Source organism: Festucalex cinctus, chromosome 16 (genome assembly GCF_051991245.1).
Source record: "Festucalex cinctus isolate MCC-2025b chromosome 16, RoL_Fcin_1.0, whole genome shotgun sequence".
NCBI classification, from domain to species: domain Eukaryota; kingdom Metazoa; phylum Chordata; class Actinopteri; order Syngnathiformes; family Syngnathidae; genus Festucalex; species Festucalex cinctus.
In genome coordinates, this window is record NC_135426.1 from 18,771,444 (window position 1) to 18,793,937 (window position 22,494).

General features: G+C 48.0%; 5 protein-coding genes and 1 long non-coding RNA gene across 13 annotated transcripts in view; 3 read left to right on the forward strand and 3 right to left on the reverse strand.

Moving 5' to 3' along the window:
* On the reverse strand, positions 1–4,534 carry mettl3 (methyltransferase like 3). Of its 2 annotated transcripts, none has more exons than XM_077501430.1 (11): positions 4,474–4,534; positions 2,478–2,677; positions 1,950–2,408; positions 1,603–1,778; positions 1,312–1,525; positions 1,059–1,246; positions 780–818; positions 600–708; positions 470–535; positions 286–398; positions 1–208 (listed from the first exon to the last, which is right to left on the reverse strand). In XM_077501430.1, the coding sequence occupies exons 2-11, from the start codon at positions 2,550–2,552 to the stop codon at positions 82–84; spliced, it is 1,566 nt and encodes a 521-aa protein (XP_077357556.1). In that variant the 5' UTR covers positions 2,553–2,677; positions 4,474–4,534; the 3' UTR covers positions 1–81. The 2 variants fall into 2 exon arrangements, with proteins under 2 accessions (XP_077357556.1, XP_077357555.1); XM_077501429.1 differs by lacking the exon at positions 4,474–4,534 and adding an exon at positions 3,698–4,350.
* On the forward strand, positions 4,132–6,670 carry ttc5 (tetratricopeptide repeat domain 5). The gene is made up of 9 exons (XM_077501438.1): positions 4,132–4,403; positions 4,721–4,853; positions 4,929–5,140; positions 5,207–5,357; positions 5,417–5,508; positions 5,577–5,780; positions 5,910–6,124; positions 6,192–6,336; positions 6,410–6,670. Exons 1-9 carry the CDS (start codon positions 4,362–4,364, stop codon positions 6,527–6,529), a joined length of 1,314 nt encoding a protein of 437 aa, XP_077357564.1. The 5' UTR covers positions 4,132–4,361; the 3' UTR covers positions 6,530–6,670.
* On the reverse strand, positions 4,659–17,331 carry LOC144004304 (uncharacterized). Of its 2 annotated transcripts, none has more exons than XR_013279296.1 (4): positions 15,981–17,331; positions 5,185–5,352; positions 4,902–5,082; positions 4,659–4,837 (listed from the first exon to the last, which is right to left on the reverse strand). It is a non-coding gene; the product is annotated as an uncharacterized LOC144004304 (long non-coding RNA). The 2 variants fall into 2 exon arrangements; XR_013279295.1 differs by lacking the exon at positions 15,981–17,331 and adding an exon at positions 7,853–13,702.
* On the forward strand, positions 8,569–14,667 carry LOC144004297 (uncharacterized). Of its 2 annotated transcripts, none has more exons than XM_077501427.1 (3): positions 8,569–8,889; positions 10,521–13,629; positions 13,699–14,667. In XM_077501427.1, the coding sequence occupies exons 1-3, from the start codon at positions 8,633–8,635 to the stop codon at positions 13,852–13,854; spliced, it is 3,522 nt and encodes a 1,173-aa protein (XP_077357553.1). In that variant the 5' UTR covers positions 8,569–8,632; the 3' UTR covers positions 13,855–14,667. The 2 variants fall into 2 exon arrangements, with proteins under 2 accessions (XP_077357553.1, XP_077357554.1); XM_077501428.1 differs by having other exon boundaries at positions 8,668–8,889; positions 10,544–13,629; positions 13,699–14,666.
* On the forward strand, positions 15,431–20,886 carry slc7a7 (solute carrier family 7 member 7). Of its 3 annotated transcripts, none has more exons than XM_077501431.1 (12): positions 15,431–15,800; positions 15,962–16,109; positions 16,287–16,409; positions 16,558–17,159; positions 18,517–18,642; positions 18,737–18,881; positions 19,498–19,621; positions 19,691–19,794; positions 19,858–19,954; positions 20,032–20,181; positions 20,245–20,428; positions 20,591–20,886. In XM_077501431.1, the coding sequence occupies exons 4-12, from the start codon at positions 16,670–16,672 to the stop codon at positions 20,662–20,664; spliced, it is 1,494 nt and encodes a 497-aa protein (XP_077357557.1). In that variant the 5' UTR covers positions 15,431–15,800; positions 15,962–16,109; positions 16,287–16,409; positions 16,558–16,669; the 3' UTR covers positions 20,665–20,886. The 3 variants fall into 3 exon arrangements, with proteins under 3 accessions (XP_077357557.1, XP_077357559.1, XP_077357558.1); XM_077501433.1 differs by having other exon boundaries at positions 16,003–16,109; XM_077501432.1 differs by having other exon boundaries at positions 16,003–16,409.
* Positions 20,887–22,494, reverse strand: part of oxa1l (OXA1L mitochondrial inner membrane protein) — a 22,612-nt gene continuing 21,004 nt past the window's right edge. The window contains exons 15-16 of one of the 3 annotated variants that reach the window (XM_077501436.1): positions 22,123–22,223; positions 21,106–21,610 (exon numbers count right to left, since the gene is read on the reverse strand). In XM_077501436.1, the coding sequence (XP_077357562.1) occupies positions 21,527–21,610; positions 22,123–22,223 (185 nt within the window). In that variant the 3' untranslated portion in view covers positions 21,106–21,526. Of the gene's footprint in view, positions 21,080–21,105; positions 21,611–22,122; positions 22,224–22,494 lie in introns of those variants that run through there. The other 2 variants (XM_077501434.1, XM_077501435.1) reach the window with 2 other exon arrangements.

Below are 22,494 nucleotides of genomic sequence, written 5' to 3' on the forward strand. Positions count from 1 at the left end.
TACTAGTAAAATCTATTTTTATTCATTCATCACATTACTATATGTAATCAGAACTAAAACCGCGTGATAAAGCGCCGCGGATCAACTATGTGGCGTCTGCATGTTCTTGGGTTTGGAGATGACGCCATCCGGGTAACGTTCCTTGAAGCGGGCCACCACCTCTGGATCCAGAAGGTGAATCCCATCTAGCTGGTTCCCAAGCGTCACCCTGGGGAGGAGTGAAAAACAGCGTAACACGGGCGGGTTCACACGGCGCGCCCGACACGTTGGAAAAGAGCCACATACCAGTTGGGCTGAACGTTGTGCGGTCGACCGAACAGCTCGATTTTCCTGGTTCCTGGCGAGAGTCTCTCGATCATTCCGTAGATCTCGTCCGGTTTGTGACTGGTGGAACGGACCTGAGTGGGAGGGAACACGATTATGGGGCTGCATTCTCAGACGGGCGCGGGTGGGGGTGTCACCGTATTACCTCCGCAACGATGACATCGCAATCCAAACCTCTGTTGAATCCCTGAGGGTTTCCTTTCACGCCCACCTGGACACTAACGCGTTTAAAACATGTATGCGGTCGCCGAGACCGACGCCAGACGACAACGTACCAGGCAATGCTCCTTCCCGTGGTTCAGCCAATGTCCCGTTCTTCCTGTGCGGATGATTCTCTGAAGCTGGTTGGTCTTCACCCAGATGATTTCATCGATACTCTCATAGCTGACACACCAGGATGTCAATCACATGTTGTGTGAAGCCAAGGAAGTTGTCACGGCGACGGCGACACTTACCCCCAAAGACTAAGACACTCCCTCCCCAACTCCATCGCCCTGGAAGAAAAAACTTTTTTTTTTAAATTAACATCATATTTTGAGGGTGTAAAATTTGAAAGGGATACCCCTTTTTTAATGCAGTATATCATTTTTTTCCGATGCACGAGCATGAAAAAGTGTTGTCCCCATTTTGTAGATGCAGTAATGTTAGTGCATCTTAAAAAAAAAAAGGGTGGGGGGGGGGGGGGGGGGGGGTGTCCCATTTTTTTAAGCATTAGTAGAAAGGCTGACTGTTACCTGCCGGTGACCCAGAGGAAGAGGAAGCCGTCATCCTGCAGGACGGGAATGTTGAGTTTCCTCATCTCGTCGTCCGTCAGCGTGCCGTAGGGCAGCTCCATGTGGATGTCCCAGGGCGGGTCGGCCATCACCACGGCAAACTTGCCCAGGATGGAGACATCCAAGTAGCGGATGTCGCAGCAGATCCACTGTCGCCCCAAAGCGCAACGTCAGCGTTCAGGTGCGCGCCCGTCGGCGCCACATTCGTCCTCACCTGCGCGGGGAAGAGTTTGCCCACGTTGCTGTCGGCGTCCCCGTCGTGCAGGCCGGGTTCGGCGGCCCCCGGCTGGGCCCCCGCCGGGCCCCCCTCGGCTTCGGGGGGACTGTCGATCTCGTAGTGGACGTACTTGCAGGTGTCCATGTGGAAACACGTGTTGAGGAAGGAGCAGTCGCCGAGGTTCTCGTCCGTGTGATTGTTGATGATGCGGCTGGGAACCAACGGAGACGAGTCAATTCAAAATCTGCATTGTCAGAATCAACCTGAGTGACAGATAGATGGACGGACCGGAAGTGGAGCTTGGTGCACGGTTGAGGCGTGTCCGCCGAGCGCACGCACTCCTCCTTGGTGCCGTGGTCGCAAAACTCCTGGACCTGAGCGCGGCCCCGAGAACGGAACTTCTCCACGATAGATTGTTCTTTGGCGGTGCTGGCATTGAGCAGCTCCAGGATTTCTCGGCTCACCTGCAATTTTTTATTTTTTATTTAAAAAAAAAAAGCAATGACACATTATGAGTCACCGGAAATGGCAACTAATTTGTTCCTGTATTGTATCTGTATTTACTTGAGAATATATTTTTCACTCTTTTATTTACTTCTGCCATATAAATACACGTCTGTAACTATCCCGCTGACCTTCTTGCTCTGCTGCTCTTTTGTGGACTGCTGGTTGAGCAGGCTTTCAATCTCCATATCCAAATGGGAGGACTGGCTTTTACTGCTCCTGCCTTTCTTGTCGGCGCCGCTCCCCGATGCAACGAGCAGCCCCGCCGTCTGCCAAGACGGCGCCAGCAAAACGGAGGCGGCGGCGGGGGCGGCGGGGCGCGGCGGAGAAGCGGAGCCCTGCAACGAGGGCGAGAAGCCCGGACTTCTCGTGCGCTGGGACTGCTCCTCGGCTTTTCTCTTGACTCCCGCCCGAGGGGCGCCGGCGCCGGACCCGATCATGGCCCATAGTTTGGTATGGTCCACCGCTACGACCACCGTCGTACAAGACGAGGACAACGCCGACTGCCGGACTTCGATGAGCTCCTGAGCGGAGAACTTGAGCAAAAGACTCTGGATGCATCCGTGAGCGACGGTCGTCTCAGACTCAGACTGTGAACGAGACCAAAGTAACGAAGGCGACATCCACATTCCACATTCATGACATTCTACTCAACTCACGCCATTCATTTCTTTGGTGATAGCGAGGGAGTCTTTGGGCAGAGAGAGACTCAGATCAGACAAATACGCCAGCATCCTCTTCTCCAATTCAGGGTCCGGCGGTTTCGCAGCGTCCTCCCGCGTGCCGCACGGAGCCGACGCGGCCGACGGAGCCGGGCTGTCGCTCCTAGATGCGGAAACGTCTGCGCTTGCGCTGACCTCTGGCACACGAGAAAGTCATCAATGAATGTATTGAACTCTGAATGATAGTGAGGAAAGGTTTGTATTTTACAGTTGTTCTCCACAAGCACGCTCAAAACGGTGTTATATGCTAAGCATATAACAATAATAGCATAATATGCTTCCTGTTGCTGCTTCTCTCTCCACTACACTTGTGATACATCACACATGATACAATGTACCACAATAAGTGTGGGTTAGGATTGAAAAAATGATCAGATTTTTATAATCGCATTTACTCTTTCCGTCTTTTGTTGAACTAGCTGGAGCTTTTGCAATGGTGTTTTTTTGTCTACGAATTCAATGAAAGCAGTTAAACATACATGGCACAAAGTGCACGTTTTGTCACTTCAGGCTTAAAGCCTTTTAAACAATGCCTGCAAGCCTTAAGCTGTGCAATTAGGCAGAAACTTTTAGCATTCAAGTTTCTATTCAAAATTACAACAACGGCTTGTTTTGTTTGGTCGCCACAGTTTTAAAAGTTGATGCTCACGCAGGCGCAGATGCTTGCGCACTTGTCTCCTGTCAATCGATCAGTAGTGTGACAGTAAAGCGAATTCTTATTGACTGCCTGGCTGATATCCAATCAGACTTCCTCCTGCGTTGATGTCTGTATCTCCGCCGCTTCTTACTTTGTCAGCTGAATTTAAGTATAGTGAAATGTTGCTGTGTCGCCGGGTGAAGCAGCTCCTCGCGGCTTTCCTGCATCGCGGATGATGGAGGGCACCCAAGTTTTCGTGCTCACCGGCTCGATGATGACAGTTTAAAACGGAGAAAAAAATTCAACCTCGGATACCGAAGACTAGTGCGTGCTAATTCATTTTTTATTCCGATAAGTTAAAAATGCAAGTTCTGCAACATTTTAGACAATATGTCATTCAGAGTTCTTGCAAAATGCACGGTTTTGCACCCGCATTTTTTTTGTTACGCACAAAACGTGCTTTTGTACACAATATTCCTCATTAAGCGAGCGTAATTGTGGCACAAATTTAACACTTTACCAGTGGCCAGTTGTGTCGCGTGTGACGTCGGCTCCTTCCGCCGCCGCTGGAGCCTTTCCCGCAGGGAGTCCAGCTGCTTCTTGTGCGCCTGGATGTTGCTCCATGTGTCCGACATGGCTACGCGAATAAACACTGCAGCAATAGCCGTAACGTTGGTTTAAAAAGCCACAAACATATCGCGCCTGTGGAGGGACGGTGCGTAAATGCAGCAGATAGCCGCAGAGTGTGGTGCACAATTGAAAAGTGTCCGAGTGGCATATTAATCAGTATAGTTTTCATTAATTAGCCAATTCGCAATCGTAAAATATTTACATATATTTCAAGTATAACTAGATAGAGTCTGCTATTCGAAAATCTGGAATCCCCCTATCATCCGTCCAAGCTATTTTAACTTGCAGATTAATTGTTGACGATATTGCTCGTCGGAAGCATTTGGCGACCGGACCAAACCAGCCTCACTTCCGCTACAGCCGAACTAAAAATCCTTATTTTTAAAGCCGTGACAATATTTACACATTCATTTTTCTTTTACGAGGAAATGAGTCGTTTCCACTCTCGTCCGAAGTGCAGAGTATTTCCTTTCATGCTCATGTCGTGACGTTTCTTTCTTTCTTTTTTTTTTTTTTTTTTTAAACAATTGATTTTTAGCAGACTGAGGCAGAACATGGCGGAGGAACACGAGAGCAGCGAACTCCAATCTATAAAGGCAATTAATTCTTTTGCGTTTTTAAACTGGTGATAAAGCACTCGTTGACATTTTCTTCTTTTATGCCCACCTTCCTCGCAGTTATCTTCGCGTCCTGAACGGCATCACAACAACGCGTGTGCCTGTGCGTGTGTGAGAGGGAGAGAGCAGTTAACATTGAGAAGGCTCAAAAGAGTGCTTGAAAATGATCTTTTGAGAAATGGCTAATATAGACTTGATGCTGCATTTCTTTGAATGTGACACTAAGCCCTGTACATGGACACAAATGTCATGCATTTCAGTGTAATGGTCTTTATTTCCTACTTTTGCTGTTCCAGGAGCTGGTGGATAAATTGTACAATTACAGAGATTGTTACTTTGAGACTCACAGCGTGGAGGCGGCAGCCCATAAACAACAGGACGTCGCACTCGAGTTGGAAAAGGTGCTGAAAAAGCTGCAGGAGAAAGAAGGTAAAGTAGTGAGTGCGCCGCTTTCCATGTCTGCGTGCAGCGTAATACCTTGTGCATAACATGCACCTCCTCCAGAATGCTACAAACACAAAGCGGAGTTCCTGCTGCAGAAGGGCAGGTGCCTCAACGTAGCCCCAGATTTCAACGCTGCCGCAGAGGAATGCCTTTCCCGCGCTGTGAAGCTGCAGCCCGGCTTGGTGGAGGGCTGGAACACTCTGGGAGAGCAGTACTGGAAAAAGGGGGACCTGATGGCTGCCAAGAACTGCTTCACAGGAGCCTTGCAGCAGGTGCACGACCAAACTGCAGGACGGGGAGGCGCGTCTTTACTCACCTTTTGCGCTCCTCCATTTTAGAATAAGAATAAAGTGTCTCTGCGGAACATGTCCATGGTGCTGAGGCAGCTCCCGGCGGCAGACAGCGACGCGCACGGCAAGCAGGTTCTGGAGAGTGTGGACATGGCCCGGCAAGCTGTCGAACTGGACGTTGCCGACGGGACATCCTGGTGTGAGTCAGATTGAGACAGTTTCAGTCTCTCACTTGCTAACTAATACTTATCTTTGCAGATATTCTAGGCAACGCCTATGTATCGCTTTTCTTCTCTTGTGGACAGAGGGCGCAATTGTCCACACAGGCGCTAAGTGCCTACGCACAATCTGTGAGTAAACACACACAAAATCAAAAAACGAATACGTCAATACTCAAGCGTTGCGCCTGCTTTTCCAGGAAAGAGTGGACCGAGCCGCCGCTTGTTACCCAGAGCTGCACTTTAACCGAGCCACCCTGTTCCAATACGAGGAAATGTTTGGGTCGGCGCTGGCGGGCTACAGCCGCGCCGCCTCGCTGGACCCCGGCTGGCAAGAGCCTGCAGAGAAGGAAAAGCAGCTGATGGAGTACCTCAACAACGTCACAGAACTCTGCCAGAAAAAGGTGAGCATGTTCTCAGATACCGCACACAGAGCTTGGCAGATTTTATGGATCCGAGGGAACAAAAGCACCAAAGCCAGGAATCATTAGTGTGGCCCCGTATGTAGTTTTTGCAATTTTTCATGTTCGTAGGGGAAGGTGAAGGCGCGCCGTTTACGGAGCATGATGTCCAACCTGACCACGTCGTCTCTGGGCCCGTGCTCCTCTCCCGAGTTCCGCTCGTGGACGGGCCGCTCGGGCAGCCTGGAGCCGCGGCCGTCGTCCTCGCTGGTGCACGGCGTCAACGGCGGCGTGGCCGCCTTGGGGAAGGTGGTGTTCAGTCTGGCGCCTCGGGGTCGCATGGCCTTGTAAGTAGGACCTTCTCGTCTCTCCTCGTCACCGTCATGGATGGACACGCCGTCCTTGCTCTTTCAGCACGTTCGGCATGGTGGACAATGAGGAGACGTGCGTGGTGGTGATGGTGTATAACACAGCCGACAGCTGGGGGGTCCTGATCGGAGACACGGTGGTGGTGCCTGAGCCAAGGGTCAAACGACACAGCATCACGCACAAAGACACGGTGAGTCAAGTGGCTTCGTCGTGGACCGCTCCCGCGTGGCTGACATCTCTATTTTGCTTTTTTTCTCCCTCAGTCGTTTGACTTTATGAGCATCCGCGTGGACTCTCCTTTGTTCCTGATCGTCAACGGCAAGACACAAAACGCTCAGAGTCTCAACGTGGTCTCCGTCAGCTACAAGCCTCAGAGTGAATGAGGGCCAAAGTGAGCGGACTAGTTTCGTGTGTTGTTTTGTACATAATGCCCACGCTACTTTCTTCATATTTATTCGAGCGTATGACTTCAATGTTGTCAAGCCATTGACTGGTTGCAAAATAAAGTTGAATGTGCCATTGAACTGTTTGTGGATCAAATACATTCTCAGTCTTCAGCTATTTGTGAATTATTTCATACGAAAACTGTCAAAAGTTCGCCCACATTTGTTGCAATGACAACAAGTCAGTAAGCCTTTTGTGAGTGAGCGTCCCTGCGTGGGCGACATGCAGAAGTCCCACATGAAATAAGCAGATTCGCATCATGTGAAAATGTACATTTTGCGCCACAATGTAAACATCATCAGAGTGGTCGCCCACTACTGGGGGCTTTACTTTTCCCTACACTTCGTAAACATCAATTTGGGAAAATGAACGCTGATGCTTCTTGAGCGTTGGGGCGAAATTTCAGGATGAACCTGAACCGCACATAACCTAATAGGTGAACCACGTTTTTAAACTTTTCAATGCACAAGTGTTCGATGTCGCAGTACATTTTGCACAACTTGTTCCTGAATGGACAAACTTCACAACAGTGAATGTTTTTTTTTTTTTCATGGCCGTTACAAATTCTGATTAGTAGTAGTCAAGGAGGCCGATAACCGATATCTGGCACCGATATTCATTTTTGGGAAAAAGGATATTGGTGTCAATTTAAAAAAAAAAAAATCTAAATGTCTATCTTGACTTACTTGTAATGTTTTAAAGCATGTTTATTGAATTATTTTACTGACTTGTCAAAATTAAGTTTTTTAGTTTTTTTTTAAATTTATCTTAGACAACAGACATCCATTTACATTTCTAACATATTCAGAGAACTCCCAAGGCTATCAGGACATCTTAAAAAGTTAAATGGGAACTTAGACAAGTAAATACCATTTAGCTCACTATTGTTTGTTAGAGTAAATATTTTTCCCCAAAATTTAGAAATACTAGCGCCCAGCCAAGCTCTAGCATCTCTAGTTAACTGAAAATTTAAAGAAATAGTTCCCTGAGATTAAAATGGTTTTAGATGTACTTTTTATCGGCCATCAGATTTATTCATTTATTTATTTAAAAGGCCGATACCGATATTCGTCAAAATGCCCCATATCGGCTCCGATAATCAACCAGTTTGATTATCGGTCTATCCCTAATGGACTCACTTTTAGGTTCAATTAAAATAAAACCGAACTCATTGTCATCGTCCTGCCAGCTACAAAGTTGGCAGTAGCGCGCTAATGACATGAAAGTGACGCTACAAATCCTAAATAAATCCTTAATATTACCGTTTACACTAGGCAGCCTCAACCAACATCAGCAGACATGATATAAAATGTTCTTTCCTTAATGTCACTTTGATTTTTGGCGTCTTGCTAGCCGAAGTCAACGTATTTCGTCGCACAGGTTCAACATGTCCCGAGTCTCCTTCTACTCCTTTTATCCAAATCTACGCACGGTATACGGGAGGTGACAAGGGGTGAAAGGGGCGCATTGTGCAGTGCACGACGGGATCCGGCCTGGGTTTCATATAGTAAGCGCGGGGGGGGGGGGCTCACTCAAGTGTGTCCTGCACATCATTGTCACACATCTTGCATCTATTCGCTTCGAGTTCAAATGCATTCGTTTGTGCGCGCGTGCGCACGCGCACTGTGGCTGCATTTGGAACTCTATTTCACTTTAGGCATTTTGACTCGCGGCAAAAAAAAAAAAAAAAAAAAAAGCGCACTTTGTGGAGCACCTGTTGTAGTTGTTGGTGCCTCCATTTGGCGAACGAGCAAAAGCGAGACAAATGACGCCGTACGTGGAGAGACAAGAGAAGGGAAGAGAAGGGAGGCTGCGAGTTCCACGCCATTGAAATGCAAATACGGCAGAACAAGGAGTGGTTGTGTGTGTTTGTGTGCACTTACGTGCGTGTATCTATGTGTGTTCTCTGCATGTGCATGCAGCGGGGCAAGCCGTGGGAGAGGAGGGGCGCAAATTGGACAAGTTTTTTTTTTTTTTTTTGGGTGAGGGGGGAGAGGAGACTTTGGATAAGCCACACACACATACACACACTGCAGCCTCTTATGACGACCTGCAAGAGCTCCTCTCTCCTCTCCTTTTCTTTCCTTTCCAGCGGATTCTTTCAAGACAAACTCGCAGGAACTTTTGGAATTTCTTGCGGTGGATGCATTTGTGGAGCGTCGCCAAGCCATTGGCAACAGCCACCCTCCTCCTCCGCCACCCCCTCCTGGCTCGTCGTGAATCATGTCACGCCGGAAACAGAAGAGACCCCAACATCTCGTCAACGCCGATCCGGGGGGCCCGAGGGTGCTCGCACACGGTAAGAAATCTAAAAGCGCGCGTCACTCGAAATGTGTTCTTGATATTTAGATTTTGCTGCTTTGGGGCCCTGTTCATTGGTGGCCCCTACGCAACAGGCTGCTGAAGCTCTTTGACGGTGTGTTGTGGGCGCTTGGGTGAGTGGGTGGGGGGTAAATCTACTCGCACCTTTCTTTCTATTGTGCTGATCTTTCAATGGCGCCCCCTTGCTCCCTTTCTCCGGCTTTCCTACTGCAGGGGAGCTCAAACTTTTTGTGTCTATAGGGGGACATTTTTCAAAGGAAGTCCTCATAGGATTGCTGGCAATTAAATAAAACTACAATGTGGGCGTGTGAAAAGGTTTCTTTTTGAGGAAAAATAAAGTTTATAAAAAAATGTTACAAATTTAAATATTTTGAGAGAACACTGTCATAATGTTATGGAAATAAAATTTGTTTGAAAAATGTCTTAATCCTTACAAGAACATATATAGTCTTAATATTAGATTAAAATAAAATTGAATAAAGGAACAGAGTCATATTTTAACAAGTGAATTGTAAAAATACTACTTTATTCTCATAAAACTGCATCTTACAATTTGGAACACGCCTTTATTAAAAAAAAATAAAAAATCCATCACAGTTTTTGTGTTGGGGGGGAGAAAGCTTTCTTAATTTCGGGAGATTTACCGTATGTAATGATACATCCCAATCATAAGAGGTAGGGTGTATTAATTGGCCTTTTCAAATCATACAGCAGGGCCCACAGTTTGAGAAGCACTGCTCTACTGAGCGTTAATTAAAAACTTTACGCACATATGTTGGACTTTTGAATGCAAAAGACTTACATTTTTTTTATCCCTTAATCTCTGCAGGAGGGAATAGTTAAGTTATTCTCTCCATTGTTGCGACAGCAACACACACACACCGTTTTTTTCCTCACTCTGCGCTCAAGATTCTGAAAGAATTTGACCCCTGAGCAGCAGAGGTCAGATGAGTTGACCAATCAGAATGTGCGGACAGTGCCAGGACCCTCAGCCTGGCCTGACCCTTGACCTCCTCTGTGACGTAAGGGGGGAAGGGTGAATGGAGAGATGAAAGACAGGGACAGAGTGGGGTGGGGGGGTCGGGGGGTGCGGTTTAAGAGGGGTTAGGGGTTGTCTTGGTGATGCCCATTGTCCTGGGAAATGTGTTGCCTTGACAACAAGGTGGACTGGGAGCTTTTTTTTGTGTGCGTTTGAGGACTTTGAGACAACACACACACGTTCCTACTTGATTGTTCACTGGTGTTTCATTGGAAGATGTTAGCTAATCCTTTAGGTGACTTTCAACTAAAAAGAGACAGAGAGGTTAAAACTAATAATAAGTTTAAAACTGCTCACGAAAAAGTACTAAGCACTTATGTAGTACGGGTAAAAGCATATTGTTTGTAACGTGGACCCAATAGGGTCACAAAATCCTGAGTCAACAAACACAATTCTTGTTTCTTGTGGTTGGGAGGGACTGGGCCAAAATAAATGACGATGGCGACACACAAAATCGAGTGAGTCTGTTTCTATGCCAGAGAAAATGGGCACACACAAAGAATATTTGGATAAAAATGTCACAGATTTTAACCAAAAGACAAGTGTCCTGGTATGTTTCGCTTTTCCAGGTTTTCATTTTCTTTCCTTCCAGATGATCTCCTGTGCATGAAGTCGCCATCCACCTCTCTCGGGTCCGAAGTCACCTCATCGGGGTCCTCTTCGTCCTCATCCCCAAGCTCAGTCCAAGACTGCCAGCCCCCTTTGGCCCCTCGCCCGTCCCCCGGTGGGCTCCACGCGCCCTCCTTGCCCAACGAGAGCTCTCCCCCACCCCACTGGCCCAACCACATCGCGACCTTCGCTACCTCCCTGCCAAACACTCACTCCTCCCTCTCTCCGGACTTTCCTCACCCGTCGCTGTCTTCGCAGACGCACTCGCCTCCCCCTTTGGGTCAAACCTCTGGCTGCCAGGCCCTGTCGCATTCAACCATGGCTTCGCCAATGATGGGTGTTTCTGCCACCACCACGACCTCCTCATCATCCTCCCAGTGCCTTCCCACTCAATGCGGCAGTGACAGCCCACCACAGCACCAGTCCTCCAACTTGCCCGGCCGCCAAGTTCTTCAGGTGCCGCCCACCCTCTCAGTACTGCTGGAGGAGCTTCGGGTTTTGCAACAGAGGCAAATCCACCAGATGCAGATCACCGAGGAAATTTGCAGGCACGTTTTGAAGCTGGGAGGTGTCGTCCTGGGGCAAGATGCCAACCCACGGGTCAGCGGTGCCGAGAGCCAAAAGAAACCAACATCCTCCTCGCCGCCGCACCCTACAAATGCCACGTCGGTCACCACAACTGCGGCGTCGGTGTTAACTGGCCTTCCGTCATCCCTCTTTGCCCAGCCACCTCAATCCAAACAAGGCGCTCTACAGGTCAACGGGAGCAGAACGCCGTCATCCATATCATCCGCCGTGTCGAGCCCGTCCGTCACCTCCCTTCACCCACTGTCGTTGTCTTTGGGGCTGCCGCCACGCTCTTCATCCAACACCACTTTATTTGCTCACGGCAACGTTGTGAGCTTCTCCGCCAGCAATCATTCCCAAGATCTCCCGTATGCGTCCTCTTCTCTAGGGTCCGCCTCAGCGTCTGTACGACCGCAGCACATGTGCCGCTTTTGCGGCAAGGTCCTGAGCAGTGACTCCTCACTACAGATCCATCTGAGGTCACACACAGGCGAGAGACCATACCAGTGTCCTGTGTGCTTGAGCCGGTTCACCACACGAGGAAATCTCAAAGCTCATTTCCTGCGCCACCGGGAGCAGAACCCAGAGCTTTCCCTCTCGCTGCTGCCCCCTGCGCTCTCGGAGCAGACTCCGAGCGCCTCGTCCTCCAGCGCCGTCCAGAGGAGGAGGAAGCGCCGGGCTGACGACGATGAGTCCTTTCACGGAGTGAAAGGAAGTGTTCCCTCCAGCTTGACGGAGAATATGGCTCTAGGATTCCTGTCCAGCACATCCCCACGGCCTTCTCCTTCCTCTCTACCTCTGCCGCCCTCCGTGGACATGGCGCTGCTGTCAACAGCCCATTCTCTGCTACAGTTGAACAGGGCCTCAGCAGTTGCTGGTGCATCGGTGTCCGTACCGCCTCCTTCCACATCATCCTTGTCCTCTTCCACACTGGCAAGTCAGTTTAAAGGTGTGAAGCAGCAGCGCTTTGATGAAAACACTCCTCCTCACTCAGCCCTCCACACACCTGCCTCCTACTCCCAAGTAGCTCATCTCCCCAAGATTCTCTTCCCTGGAGGTGCCTCTCCACACCACTTGGCCCTCCTGCGATCCACAGGGCACCCGTCCGCCTCCCACCTCACTTCGGTACATCAGCTCCCCTTCCCTTTCCCACCGTTCCCGAAACCATCCACCTCTTCTCCCTCCTCCTCCACAACCACTTTGGCTCAGACCTCAGACACCTCCAAGCTGCAGCGTCTGGTACAGAAGCTTGAGAAGCAGCCGCAAGAAGGAGCTTCATCTTCCTCTGCCCCCTCACTCACCCTGGCTGACACCAACAATAATGGTCACGACCTGACTACCACCTCCAGTGTCTATCACAGGGAAATGTTAGCCACCCTTGGGCTTGGTCCTAATGCCAGTCAAGGAGTCCCAGGCACCAACTTGACCACTACTGTCTCCACAACTTCACCTCTTCCTGCTGCTCAGGTGGCCAATCAGTGCGGGGTGTGCCTGCGGGTCCTCAGCTGCGCTCGAGCCCTGCGCTTACACCAGGCCACTCACCTGGGAGAGCGCCCCTTCCCTTGTAAGCTCTGTGGTCGCTCCTTCTCCACAAAGGGTAGCCTCAGGGCCCACCTGGCCACTCATCGAGCCCGACCGGCCAACTCCCGGGCCCTAAACTCCTGTCCGCTGTGCCCACGCAAGTTCACCAATGCCTTAGTGCTTCAGCACCACATCCGCCTACACCTCGGAGGGCAAATACCGCCAAATGAAGATGCAATGCAAACAGAAGATGGTGTAGAAATGGAGAACGCAGCCTTTGTTGATGATGCGGAGAACAACTCTGGTAGCTCACCATCGCAAGCTCAACAGCTCGTTCCACTAGCTCTGACAACTACAACCTCGAAAAATGCCACTGCAAAGATAGTCACAAATTGTGATGTCAAGATGGAGGAATCTGAAGGTTCCGCACCCAGTATTAGCCCACCTCAGACCCAAAATCCCAACTTGGCAGGACCTGAAGACCCACCAGATTTGAGCGACAACAACCTTGATAACGATAGCCCCTTGAATGACTTCCAAAAGGAGGTGATCGCTGACATGGCAAGTCCTGGGAAAGCCCCCTCTGTTGGTGCCGTTTCTGCCACAGTGAACGGTGATGACGGCTGTGTCTCCTTGTGCATGTCAAAGCTCGACGAGACCAGCGAGATTGGCAACAACGATGGCTACAAATGCTCAGCGGCTGGAAATCCTTTACGTGTGCACAGCCCTCCAGTGAGTCCAGTAAATGGCAGCTCGGCAGCTGACGTTAGCACCCCGTCAGAAACATGCAAGATGGACAGCGAGAGAGACAACTCGTTCACGGTGCCACCTCCTGCTGCAGCAGAACCAGAGAAAGAGAGTTCAGAAAGCCCGGAGACTCCAGTCACTGTGTCAGGACAACGCTCCCAACATCCCCGCCCGGACAAACCCTACAGCTGCTCCCAGTGCGGAAAGCTGTACGCCAGTCGCAGTGGCCTGAAGGTACAACTTTGTCATTGGGAAATTTAATAGAATGACACACTTTAATGCTGGACTGCTTCTCATCCGCAGGGTCACATGAAAACTCACCCTGTAGCTTTGGCGGCCTCCTCCAAGGCTCAGAGCAACAAGAGTGATGCTGCTGAGGATTCAAGCTCCAAGGAGGAAAACAAGGAAGGCGATCCAGATGCAGAAGCAAAGCTCCATTGTGATGAGGCTGCCTGCTGAACGTATGGACATGACAACATAAGATAGTGTGTAGTACGTACTCTTGGCAGGCCAATTGCCTTTTTTTCTAGTCCCTTCATCTCATACAGGTGATAGATGTACTTTGTGTTGTAGTGACTCTCTTTAGGCGGATTTTGTTGTATTTCAAAGAGCACAGCGAGGCCTTATTGCCAACACAACAGACACCACATCCCATTCAATATTTGATTCAAGTGCACACCAAACGCAGCCGTATGACTCTTATATGGCCAGACGTGCAAGTACGATGACTGCCTACGCCTTACTTTCATGTTCTTCTTTGCTTTGTTCTTTTCGCTGTGTAATTGTGACGCTGCTACTGAACGCATATTCCTCTCCAGCATCTACAGCTGTGAATGTTTCCCTACGAAAGGATAATGCTACTCGTGATTGTTGACCAACTAACCCCTTGCCCCCTTTTTGACAGTCCAACCAAATGTTTGAAATTTTTACAGCCTTTTTATATATAAATATGTTCCCAAAGTAATTAAACAATAGTCATGTGAAAAGCGGACACGTTTTGTTTCCTGTCTGTTATTAGCTAGAATAGCATAGCGCGCGGCTAGCTATATACAAACAATGATGTCATTCAGAAGCCAATCAGATTACGCGGTTGTTTCCACTGTACTTCTAACAGCCACCAGAGGGCATCATTGATGGGATCTGTGGATTGCTATCATATACTGTGATATCCAAAGCAGTCTTTCTTAGCATTCTTTTGTTGTTTTATTGGTTTGTGTGGGTTCCATGTTGGGGAGCCTGTGTATGGATTGGGAAGGGGAGGTGGGTGAGTGGGTTGTTCCTTTCTCTGCATCTAATTCAGCTTTATCTTGCCCACAGTGTTTTTTTTAATATGTTCCCCTGTGTGTGTGCGTGTGTGTGAGAAGGATAATCAAAGCCTGTGAGGGTGTGATTGTGGGTGCAGCTGTAGAGGCCATCACCTACCCCCCCCATACTTTTTCATGCACACCCTCTTTCATTTTCGCTTTCATTTGAGTCCTTCGCACCCCCCTTCCATCCCACCCGTGTAATGAGCTGACACACAGGAAGCTCTAATCCCCACACAATACCACCCCCCTCCCCCTCAAGCCACCCCTGGACTCCTCAAGAGTGACTAGGAGCGGGATGGGGGGCAACAGGGACGGCGGACCTGGCCCAGCTGTCCCCAAAATGGCTGCCTTTCATCCTCACAGTTTTCAGCCTACATGGCAACGGGTCGCCAAGGGAAAGAACGTCCAGGGCAGTGAGTGTAACAAAGGAGCTGAGATCACCATCAAGTGTTTCTCAGTCACACGATCCGTCACTTCAATACGCGTTCATCAATGCGACACACTCAATCATCCACAATGAAAACACACAACTTGAATGCATCCAAGGTGGACGTTGTGAGTGAAGGAATTTGCAAAATCACAACACAATTGGAAGAGGACACAAAAACAATTCTTTACAGTTTTAGAGTTACCTTGCCGGGCCACAAGAGGGTGACATGCTCTCATACTTTGACCCAGCCTAATACAGAATATGCAAACTCATTCAATGCACTCACATAACTATTTGTTTTGATGTAAAGTCAAACTGTGGATTTGAACTGTTTTCTTGTGAAGATGATGATGAACACGACTTGGTATTGAACTGAAGGGCAGTAATAATTGTGTGACAGGACCCCTGGTGGTCCATTATTTTGTCAGGTTTGATGTGCGCTATAATCTCATTAAAGTCACTCTGGAAACACAAAGGCAGTTAATTGTGACTACTCCTCAACCCCCCACCTCAGCCCACCACATGCCTTTCCTCAGCAGATAGCAGGAGTGCATAAAAAGGCTCAAGTGCACGGGAAAGAGGAAGCAGCAGAGGAAAAGGACACCACAGCTCAACACATAGCAACAACACTACACTTTTTTGAGCCATCTGCAAGGACATTAGACAAGGTAAGCGTTCAAAGGTTTTCTGGATAATTTAATCACTCTCACTGAATCTCAGCAATGAAACTGAAATGCATTTTTCGACGAGAAACACTTCATTGCTCCTTAAGTATCACATGAATCCTATGGGAGATGGAAATTGATCAGTCTTTGTTTCTGTGATAAAGAGCCAAGGGAGAATCTAACCTTGAGTATGTGGGCTTATCAGCGCCTTCTTTGGACCTTGCTCCCACGCGTATGCGGAGAGGCTGTGGCACTAGGTTGATCACATGCAAAGACCAAGTCTCAGGCTGCGCCTCTTCTACTCCTGTAAAGGTAACAGCTTCTCATCAAACAATGCATCAATAACGACACCTTCTCCTCTCCCAGGACTCTTTTCAGCTCTTCATTTCTTATTGTTGAAAGAATGTTTGTGGAGAAAAAGAGTGCAATTTAATTGTAAAGAGGAGTGTTTTAACATTGTGCTTACTTTCGCAATCTTCATCCATTCAGGGACTGGAAATACTAAGAACAAGAACAATATTTTAAATAGCAGGGTGAAGAACAGTCTGATTCGTCATCAAGCTCCATTTGTAGTTCCTGTTGCTGCTGTTGACAATGAACTTTGGAAAACATGTGAGTAGACAGCATGCTGACACTGTAAAAAGTGTTTGCGGTCTGAAAAGAACACCGTCTGCAGATGAAACCTAAGCAAAAAACAAAGCCGTTTGCGGTCTCCACGGTAACAGCATCCCCTCACGTGAACTTGGGTTTTTCTCCACAGATGGCAGGAGACCATCTCAGATAGCCGTAGACATTTCAGGGAGCCATTCGGCTTGGGCGGGTTCGGATCCTAACCAGACGGCCAGATTAAAAAAGTGCCAGAGACAGACAGGATGTCCTTTAGTCCGCTTCAAACAGAGGACACCTCCAATGGACGCCCCCCGTCTGTCAAGACCGAAGAATCCCAGGAGTCCATGAAGCTGAAAAAGGAGATCTCCCTTCTCAACGGGGTTTGCCTGATCGTGGGCAACATGATCGGCTCGGGCATCTTCGTGTCGCCCAAGGGCGTCCTCATCCACAGCGCCTCCTATGGTCTGTCACTGGTGGTGTGGACGATAGGTGGTATCTTCTCCGTCTTCGGGGCGCTGTGCTACGCGGAGCTGGGGACCACCATCACCAAATCAGGGGCCTCCTACGCATACATCCTGGAGGCTTTCGGGGGCTTCCTGGCCTTCATCCGCCTGTGGACATCGCTGCTCATCATTGAACCTACCAGCCAGGCCGTCATCGCCATCACCTTCTCCAACTACATGGTGCAGCCAATCTTCCCCACCTGCATAGCACCGTACGTGGCCAACAGGCTGCTGGCAGCCGCTTGCATATGTAAGTAGAACGCCGTCGACCCCGTTACACAGAAGTGAAACCGCATTGGAAGAAGGAAGTCTACTTCGGGACTTCATGTTCCTGTTTAACACTCCTGGTACAAGTCACGCTCTTTACTTTTTTTTTTGCCATGGAAACAGCAAGAAATTCTTCCTTGTTGTACAGCTGACATTTCCAAGGCGAAACAAATTAGCAAAGTATTAAGAAACACCCATGTGACATGCTCGCTAAGCAAAAACGTGCCAATGCTTGGGCAACCGGTGTTCTAGACAACCCGGGGCCCGGATGAAAAGCCAGAACTTGGAGAAGTCTCACAGATAAGCCTTCATATGCCATTACTCGGCAAGAAGCAGCACTCGCACATCCTTAAAGCGTTTTATCACAATCCCTGACACACACACACTGATAAGAATAGGTGATAGCTGCAAGTTAAAGTCCTTATTGAGCTGAGACTCTGACCCCAACAGCTCAAACCCAAAACTGGAAAACAGTCTTGTCTACCAAGAAGCTTTAGCTTTAAAATGTGCGTTTGGAACTGTAAACAACAGGAGGGACCACTGTTTTTCTGCTCAAGGGGTCCCCTCTCAGGTGTGGGCTAAATTAAATGAACCCCAACATAATCATGGGCTGGAAGGGGTAAACGTCCCAAAAGGACACAGGAAATCTGCCATATTGATTAGAAGCAGCCATTTTAATCCAACACTAAACCATTTCAAGAAGTGCTTGTGGATGGAGCCTGGTGTGCTGGTAGAAATGTTGACATTCTCCGGATACTCACTTCCTTTTAACCATCTGGCTCACTTCGCCATTCCTCCGATGTCTTAAAGTAATCAGAAGTGTGAAGAATAAAGTGTTAAACTAATAGAGCAGCTTCCCAGCAGCATGTGAGGGACCGGGTTGAGTCTCCCGTCCTCTGAAATGCAATCTGAGCGTCTTCTTTCTTTTCTCTAGCAACACGCCTCGGCTTGTGTCGCTCCTCTCGGACGACCTTGGCGTGCCGCTTGTTGTCTTTAAGCCTCCATCCTGCCGAGTTCAAACTTATTTTGATCCGGGAGCTGTCAATAGCCTGGAAGATGATCGTGTTGGTGCCGACCTGTGGTGGCTTGTGTGGGCACGAGTGTGTTTTGGTCTCTCTGGAGGGTGGCCAAAGACAGGGAGAGAAAGGGAGATCAACAAGGTGTTGAATACAAGTTCTGCACTCTGCTGTTTCCTGTGCGCTCTACTCTGGTCAGCAGCACCGCTTCCTACAACACGGAAGCGCAGAGCTAACGTCAGCAAGCATAGATCTTGTTGAGGGATTTGAGGGTGTGCATACGTGTTGTCACAATGTTGAAAAATCATTTTTATGCCCCTGCAGGTTTGCTAACGTTCGTCAACTGTGCCTATGTGAAATGGGGGACCAGGGTGCAGGACTTCTTCACCTACGCCAAAGTCATCGCACTCATTGCGGTTATCATCACGGGTCTGGTCAAGATCGTCCAAGGTTCTTAGTGGATGAATGACGCTCAGTCGTGCTTACTGATCATCAATATGGTGGTCATGAAGCCTGTTTTTGTGCGCTTTTGTGCTTTCGGTAGGTCACACACAGAACTTTGAGGGCCTCTTCGATGGGTCGTCTCAGGATCCCGGAGACATCGCTTTGGCTCTTTACTCGGCTTTGTTCTCCTACTCGGGATGGGACACGCTCAACTTTGTCACTGAGGAGATCAAGAACCCGGAAAGGTACATGTAGAAATATATGAATATAAACAAGTTGAAGAGAACAGTTGATGAGATTCAAAAATGTTAATGTTGCGGAGGTGAGTCTGTCAAGAGGTGGTTCCAAAAGATTGACAGCCAGGCAGAGAAAAGTCACATGGCTGGAGGAAAATTCTTGCAGAGGGATCATTATGGTGGATTTGACTTTGGTACAAGGTAGACCTGGGTTCCTTCCACATAAAAGTGAAAAAGCTGCAGACAAGAACCTTGTGTAACGCAAGAGGGGATATGAAATGAACTAAACTGGTACGCATTCATAAGACGATGGGCCAAAAACTCTTCAGAGTTTTTCCTGGCTCAAATTGAGGCAGAGGTGGTACCATCCTGGCTATGGGCGACTACCGATACCGATACCAGCTGTTTCGTCAGTAGTTGTTGCTTCAGGTCTTTTCGGTGCACTGCTGTTGATATAGCGGCTACACAATGGCGCAATACTGAATATGCAGTAAAAATGTGTTGCTGCTGGAGCGCTGTTTTGAGCGGTATCAGTCTGTCAGGCTGGAGGTGGCCGCCTCGGATTTTTATACATAGGAAAAACCCTGACATTAAATGACCAAGGATCTGTGCTGCTGGCTTGCAGGAATCTGCCACTGGCCATCGCCATTTCCATGCCCATCGTGACCATCATCTACATTTTGACTAACGTGGCCTACTACACCATCCTGCCCATGAACGCCATCTTGGACAGTGATGCTGTCGCTGTGGTGAGTGAATAATCTCCGTCTCTGCACAATGACCTCGGTCATCATCATCATGGCTGTGTCCACCAACAGACGTTCGCAGACCAGGTGTTTGGCGTGATGAACTGGACCATTCCCTTGGCGGTGGCTCTGTCCTGCTTCGGGGGACTAAATGCTTCCATCCTGGCGTCCTCCAGGTGAGTACAAATACACATCTCACCGTCCATTCCTGTGATCAACATTCCCTGTTGTCTGTGAAGGCTGTTCTTCGTGGGCTCCAGAGAGGGCCACCTGCCGGACTACTTGTGTATGATCCATGTGCACCGCTACACGCCCATCCCGGCGCTGCTCTTCAACGTTCGTCACCTCCCACCACACCTTTGGGCTTCATTGCTGCATTCACGCATTTTCAGCTTCTCTTCTTCTGTCTACAGGGCATCATGGCTCTCATCTACTTGTGTGTGGAGGACGTCTTCCGTCTCATCAACTACTACAGCTTCAGCTACTGGTTCTTTGTGGGCCTTTCCATTCTGGGACAACTGTACCTGCGCTGGAAGCAGCCGGATAGGAAAAGGCCGTTGAAAGTGGGAAACAGTTCGAAGGCTGTCCCAAAGGCTTTCTCATCTCTAACTGCCGTTCCTTTGCAGCTCAGCCTCATCTATCCCATCATTTTCTGCCTCCTCACCGTCTTCCTGGTGGTGGTGCCCCTATACAGTGACACCGTCAACTCATTGATTGGCATCGGCATCGCACTGTCTGGTGTGCCCGTTTACTTCCTCTGCTGCTACACTCCTGCCCACAAGAGGCCAGTGTGGTTACGGCGCATCATTGGTAAGCAAATACTACCACAAACATGAAATATCCCAAATATCAGCATACAGAAATGGCAGATACAACCCATGTCCAAAACCAGTCATAACATAACGCAACAGAAACCCTTTCACAATTCAGTGTGTTTCTAACCCAGCTGCTGTATGTGTCCATGTTTTTCAGCTCAGTCCGGGGTACTCATCCAGAAGGTGTGCTTCTCAGTTCTAACAGAAATGGACCTTGAGCATGATGACTGAATACTCACGCACCAACACAAACGCACACACACCTCTTCTGGTGAAAGTTTTTCTAGTCAAGATTTTTATGTGTGATATCACATGACTTGAGAGATCTATTTTTCAATGAACTGCTTCTTTGAGATGACACCATTATTGTGTATCACTCCAACCATTGTTCTTTATTGTCTCTTCAACGTTGAGTGTTGGTGGAGTTATTTATAATAAAACGATGAGAAAGGATTTGTGTCAAGTGCTTTTCCATTTTAATGCAAATAGAATTCAAACACTGTGACAACATTTATCAATAAATATGTACACTAAACACTTCATCCCATGACGTCCTTCCACGGTCTCGTCTTGCTCGCGGCCTTATTTGTGGATGGCGCCGGGGTCTGTTGCAGAGGATTGTGGGTAAATGTCTGCCTCAGTGGACCTGAGAAAGAAAGAAAAAGAATTAAAGAACGAAAAAGAAGGGGAATTTTTTTTTTTTTTTAGGGCTGATTGATTAAGGCCAAAATGATGATCAATTATTTTCAACAATATCGTAATCACGATTATTCATTATTATATTAGGCAAACCGGCTGTATTTTTATTGCATTACTTTTCAACAAACATTTTATGGAGTTTTAAAAGCAATGTGAAACTTGGAATAAGAATAATTAATAATAGATGAATAAAATAGCCAAGAATATAAAATGTAACCAGGGCTAAATGAATAAACATACTATTACAAAATGCAATCAAAAAGTCAAGACAATGAATGAACGTTGTCCCTTTTGAGGCACAAGCTCCTCACCGTGATGCTCTTGATCGCCAATATTTGCTGTACTTTCTTCTCTCGACATTATACACATCAGTCAGGGTGCACTCGCGTTTTATTTAGGCAGCTTCATCAAGCCTTAACAAGTTTGTCCTCAAGTTTGCTTCCTGGTGGTTAAAGATTCGAGATGCCGCTGAACCTACCTGTACATTTGAAATGGAGCTATGACAGACGATTGGGTTCATTTCATTGTAGCAGCCAAAATGATTTATGACCATGATTAAAATTAGACTCATGGTGCAGCTCTCCAAAATGTATCCTCGAATGACATCCACCTAACAAAAGCTCAAGTAAGGTATGGTCATGTGACTTCAATCACACAGATGGCTAAAGCCTGTCAGTGAAGGTAAATCAAACATTTACTGTAGTTTGCTCCTTACTCATCTTTGTAAAGCCTGGCATAGTGAGAGAGAGAGCGGGGACCAAAAACAAAAAAACTTAACCCGCTATCAATGATAAATCATGCTCATTCATCCCGATCAAACAAGGACATTTGTCTACAAAATGATTATTCTTTTGTTTTCGGCTCAGCTGCTTCTGCACAAGAGACAAATCTGCGACTCCAGCTGCTGTTGAGTTATTACAATAATGTATTTATTTATTTATGTTATGTGCAAAGTGCAAATGACAAGATCCCAGGATGACATCAGAGTACCTTCAGAAGCTGCTTCAGTCTGTCCACCATGTTTTTGTTTTTTTTTTGTACAAAAACTTTTGGATTTGATAAGAACTCATTTCTTGCTTTCGGAAAACAAACCGCAATAGAGAGGAAATGCACATCACCGTTATAGTGGACAGTACTGTATGGCAGGGATACAGAGCAATTAAATGCTCTGCCACTAGATGGCACAATTAACCTATGTGTCCACCTGTTAACGTTCACACAACTAAGTCATGTGAACTCAAGTCAAGACACACGCATGCAAAGACTAAGTCAATTTGTAAGTAAATTGATTTTTGAGTGCACCACTATTTCAGGATAGTATATAATTTTTGTTTGCGTTTGTGCCGTTTCTTTTCTCAATAA

Coding starts and splice junctions, on each gene's coding strand:
- ttc5 (XM_077501438.1), top strand. CDS start 4,362: ATGGCGGAGGAACACGAGAGCAGCGAACTCCAATCTATAAAG. Junction 5,358..5,416: donor TGCCGACGGGACATCCTGGT/GTGAGTCAGATT, acceptor TTATCTTTGCAG/ATATTCTAGGCAACGCCTAT. Junction 6,337..6,409: donor GCATCACGCACAAAGACACG/GTGAGTCAAGTG, acceptor TTTCTCCCTCAG/TCGTTTGACTTTATGAGCAT.
- slc7a7 (XM_077501431.1), top strand. CDS start 16,670: ATGTCCTTTAGTCCGCTTCAAACAGAGGACACCTCCAATGGACGCCCC. Junction 17,160..18,516: donor GCTGGCAGCCGCTTGCATAT/GTAAGTAGAACG, acceptor ATGCCCCTGCAG/GTTTGCTAACGTTCGTCAAC. Junction 20,429..20,590: donor GTGGTTACGGCGCATCATTG/GTAAGCAAATAC, acceptor CATGTTTTTCAG/CTCAGTCCGGGGTACTCATC.
- LOC144004297 (XM_077501427.1), top strand. CDS start 8,633: ATGACGACCTGCAAGAGCTCCTCTCTCCTCTCCTTTTCTTTCCTTTCC. Junction 8,890..10,520: donor CCCGAGGGTGCTCGCACACG/GTAAGAAATCTA, acceptor TCGCTTTTCCAG/GTTTTCATTTTCTTTCCTTC. Junction 13,630..13,698: donor CCAGTCGCAGTGGCCTGAAG/GTACAACTTTGT, acceptor TCTCATCCGCAG/GGTCACATGAAAACTCACCC.
- mettl3 (XM_077501429.1), bottom strand. CDS start 3,812: ATGTCGGACACATGGAGCAACATCCAGGCGCACAAGAAGCAGCTGGAC. Junction 2,678..3,697: donor CGCGACACAACTGGCCACTG/GTAAAGTGTTAA, acceptor CTCGTGTGCCAG/AGGTCAGCGCAAGCGCAGAC. Junction 1,247..1,311: donor GCAAACTCTTCCCCGCGCAG/GTGAGGACGAAT, acceptor TTGGGGCGACAG/TGGATCTGCTGCGACATCCG.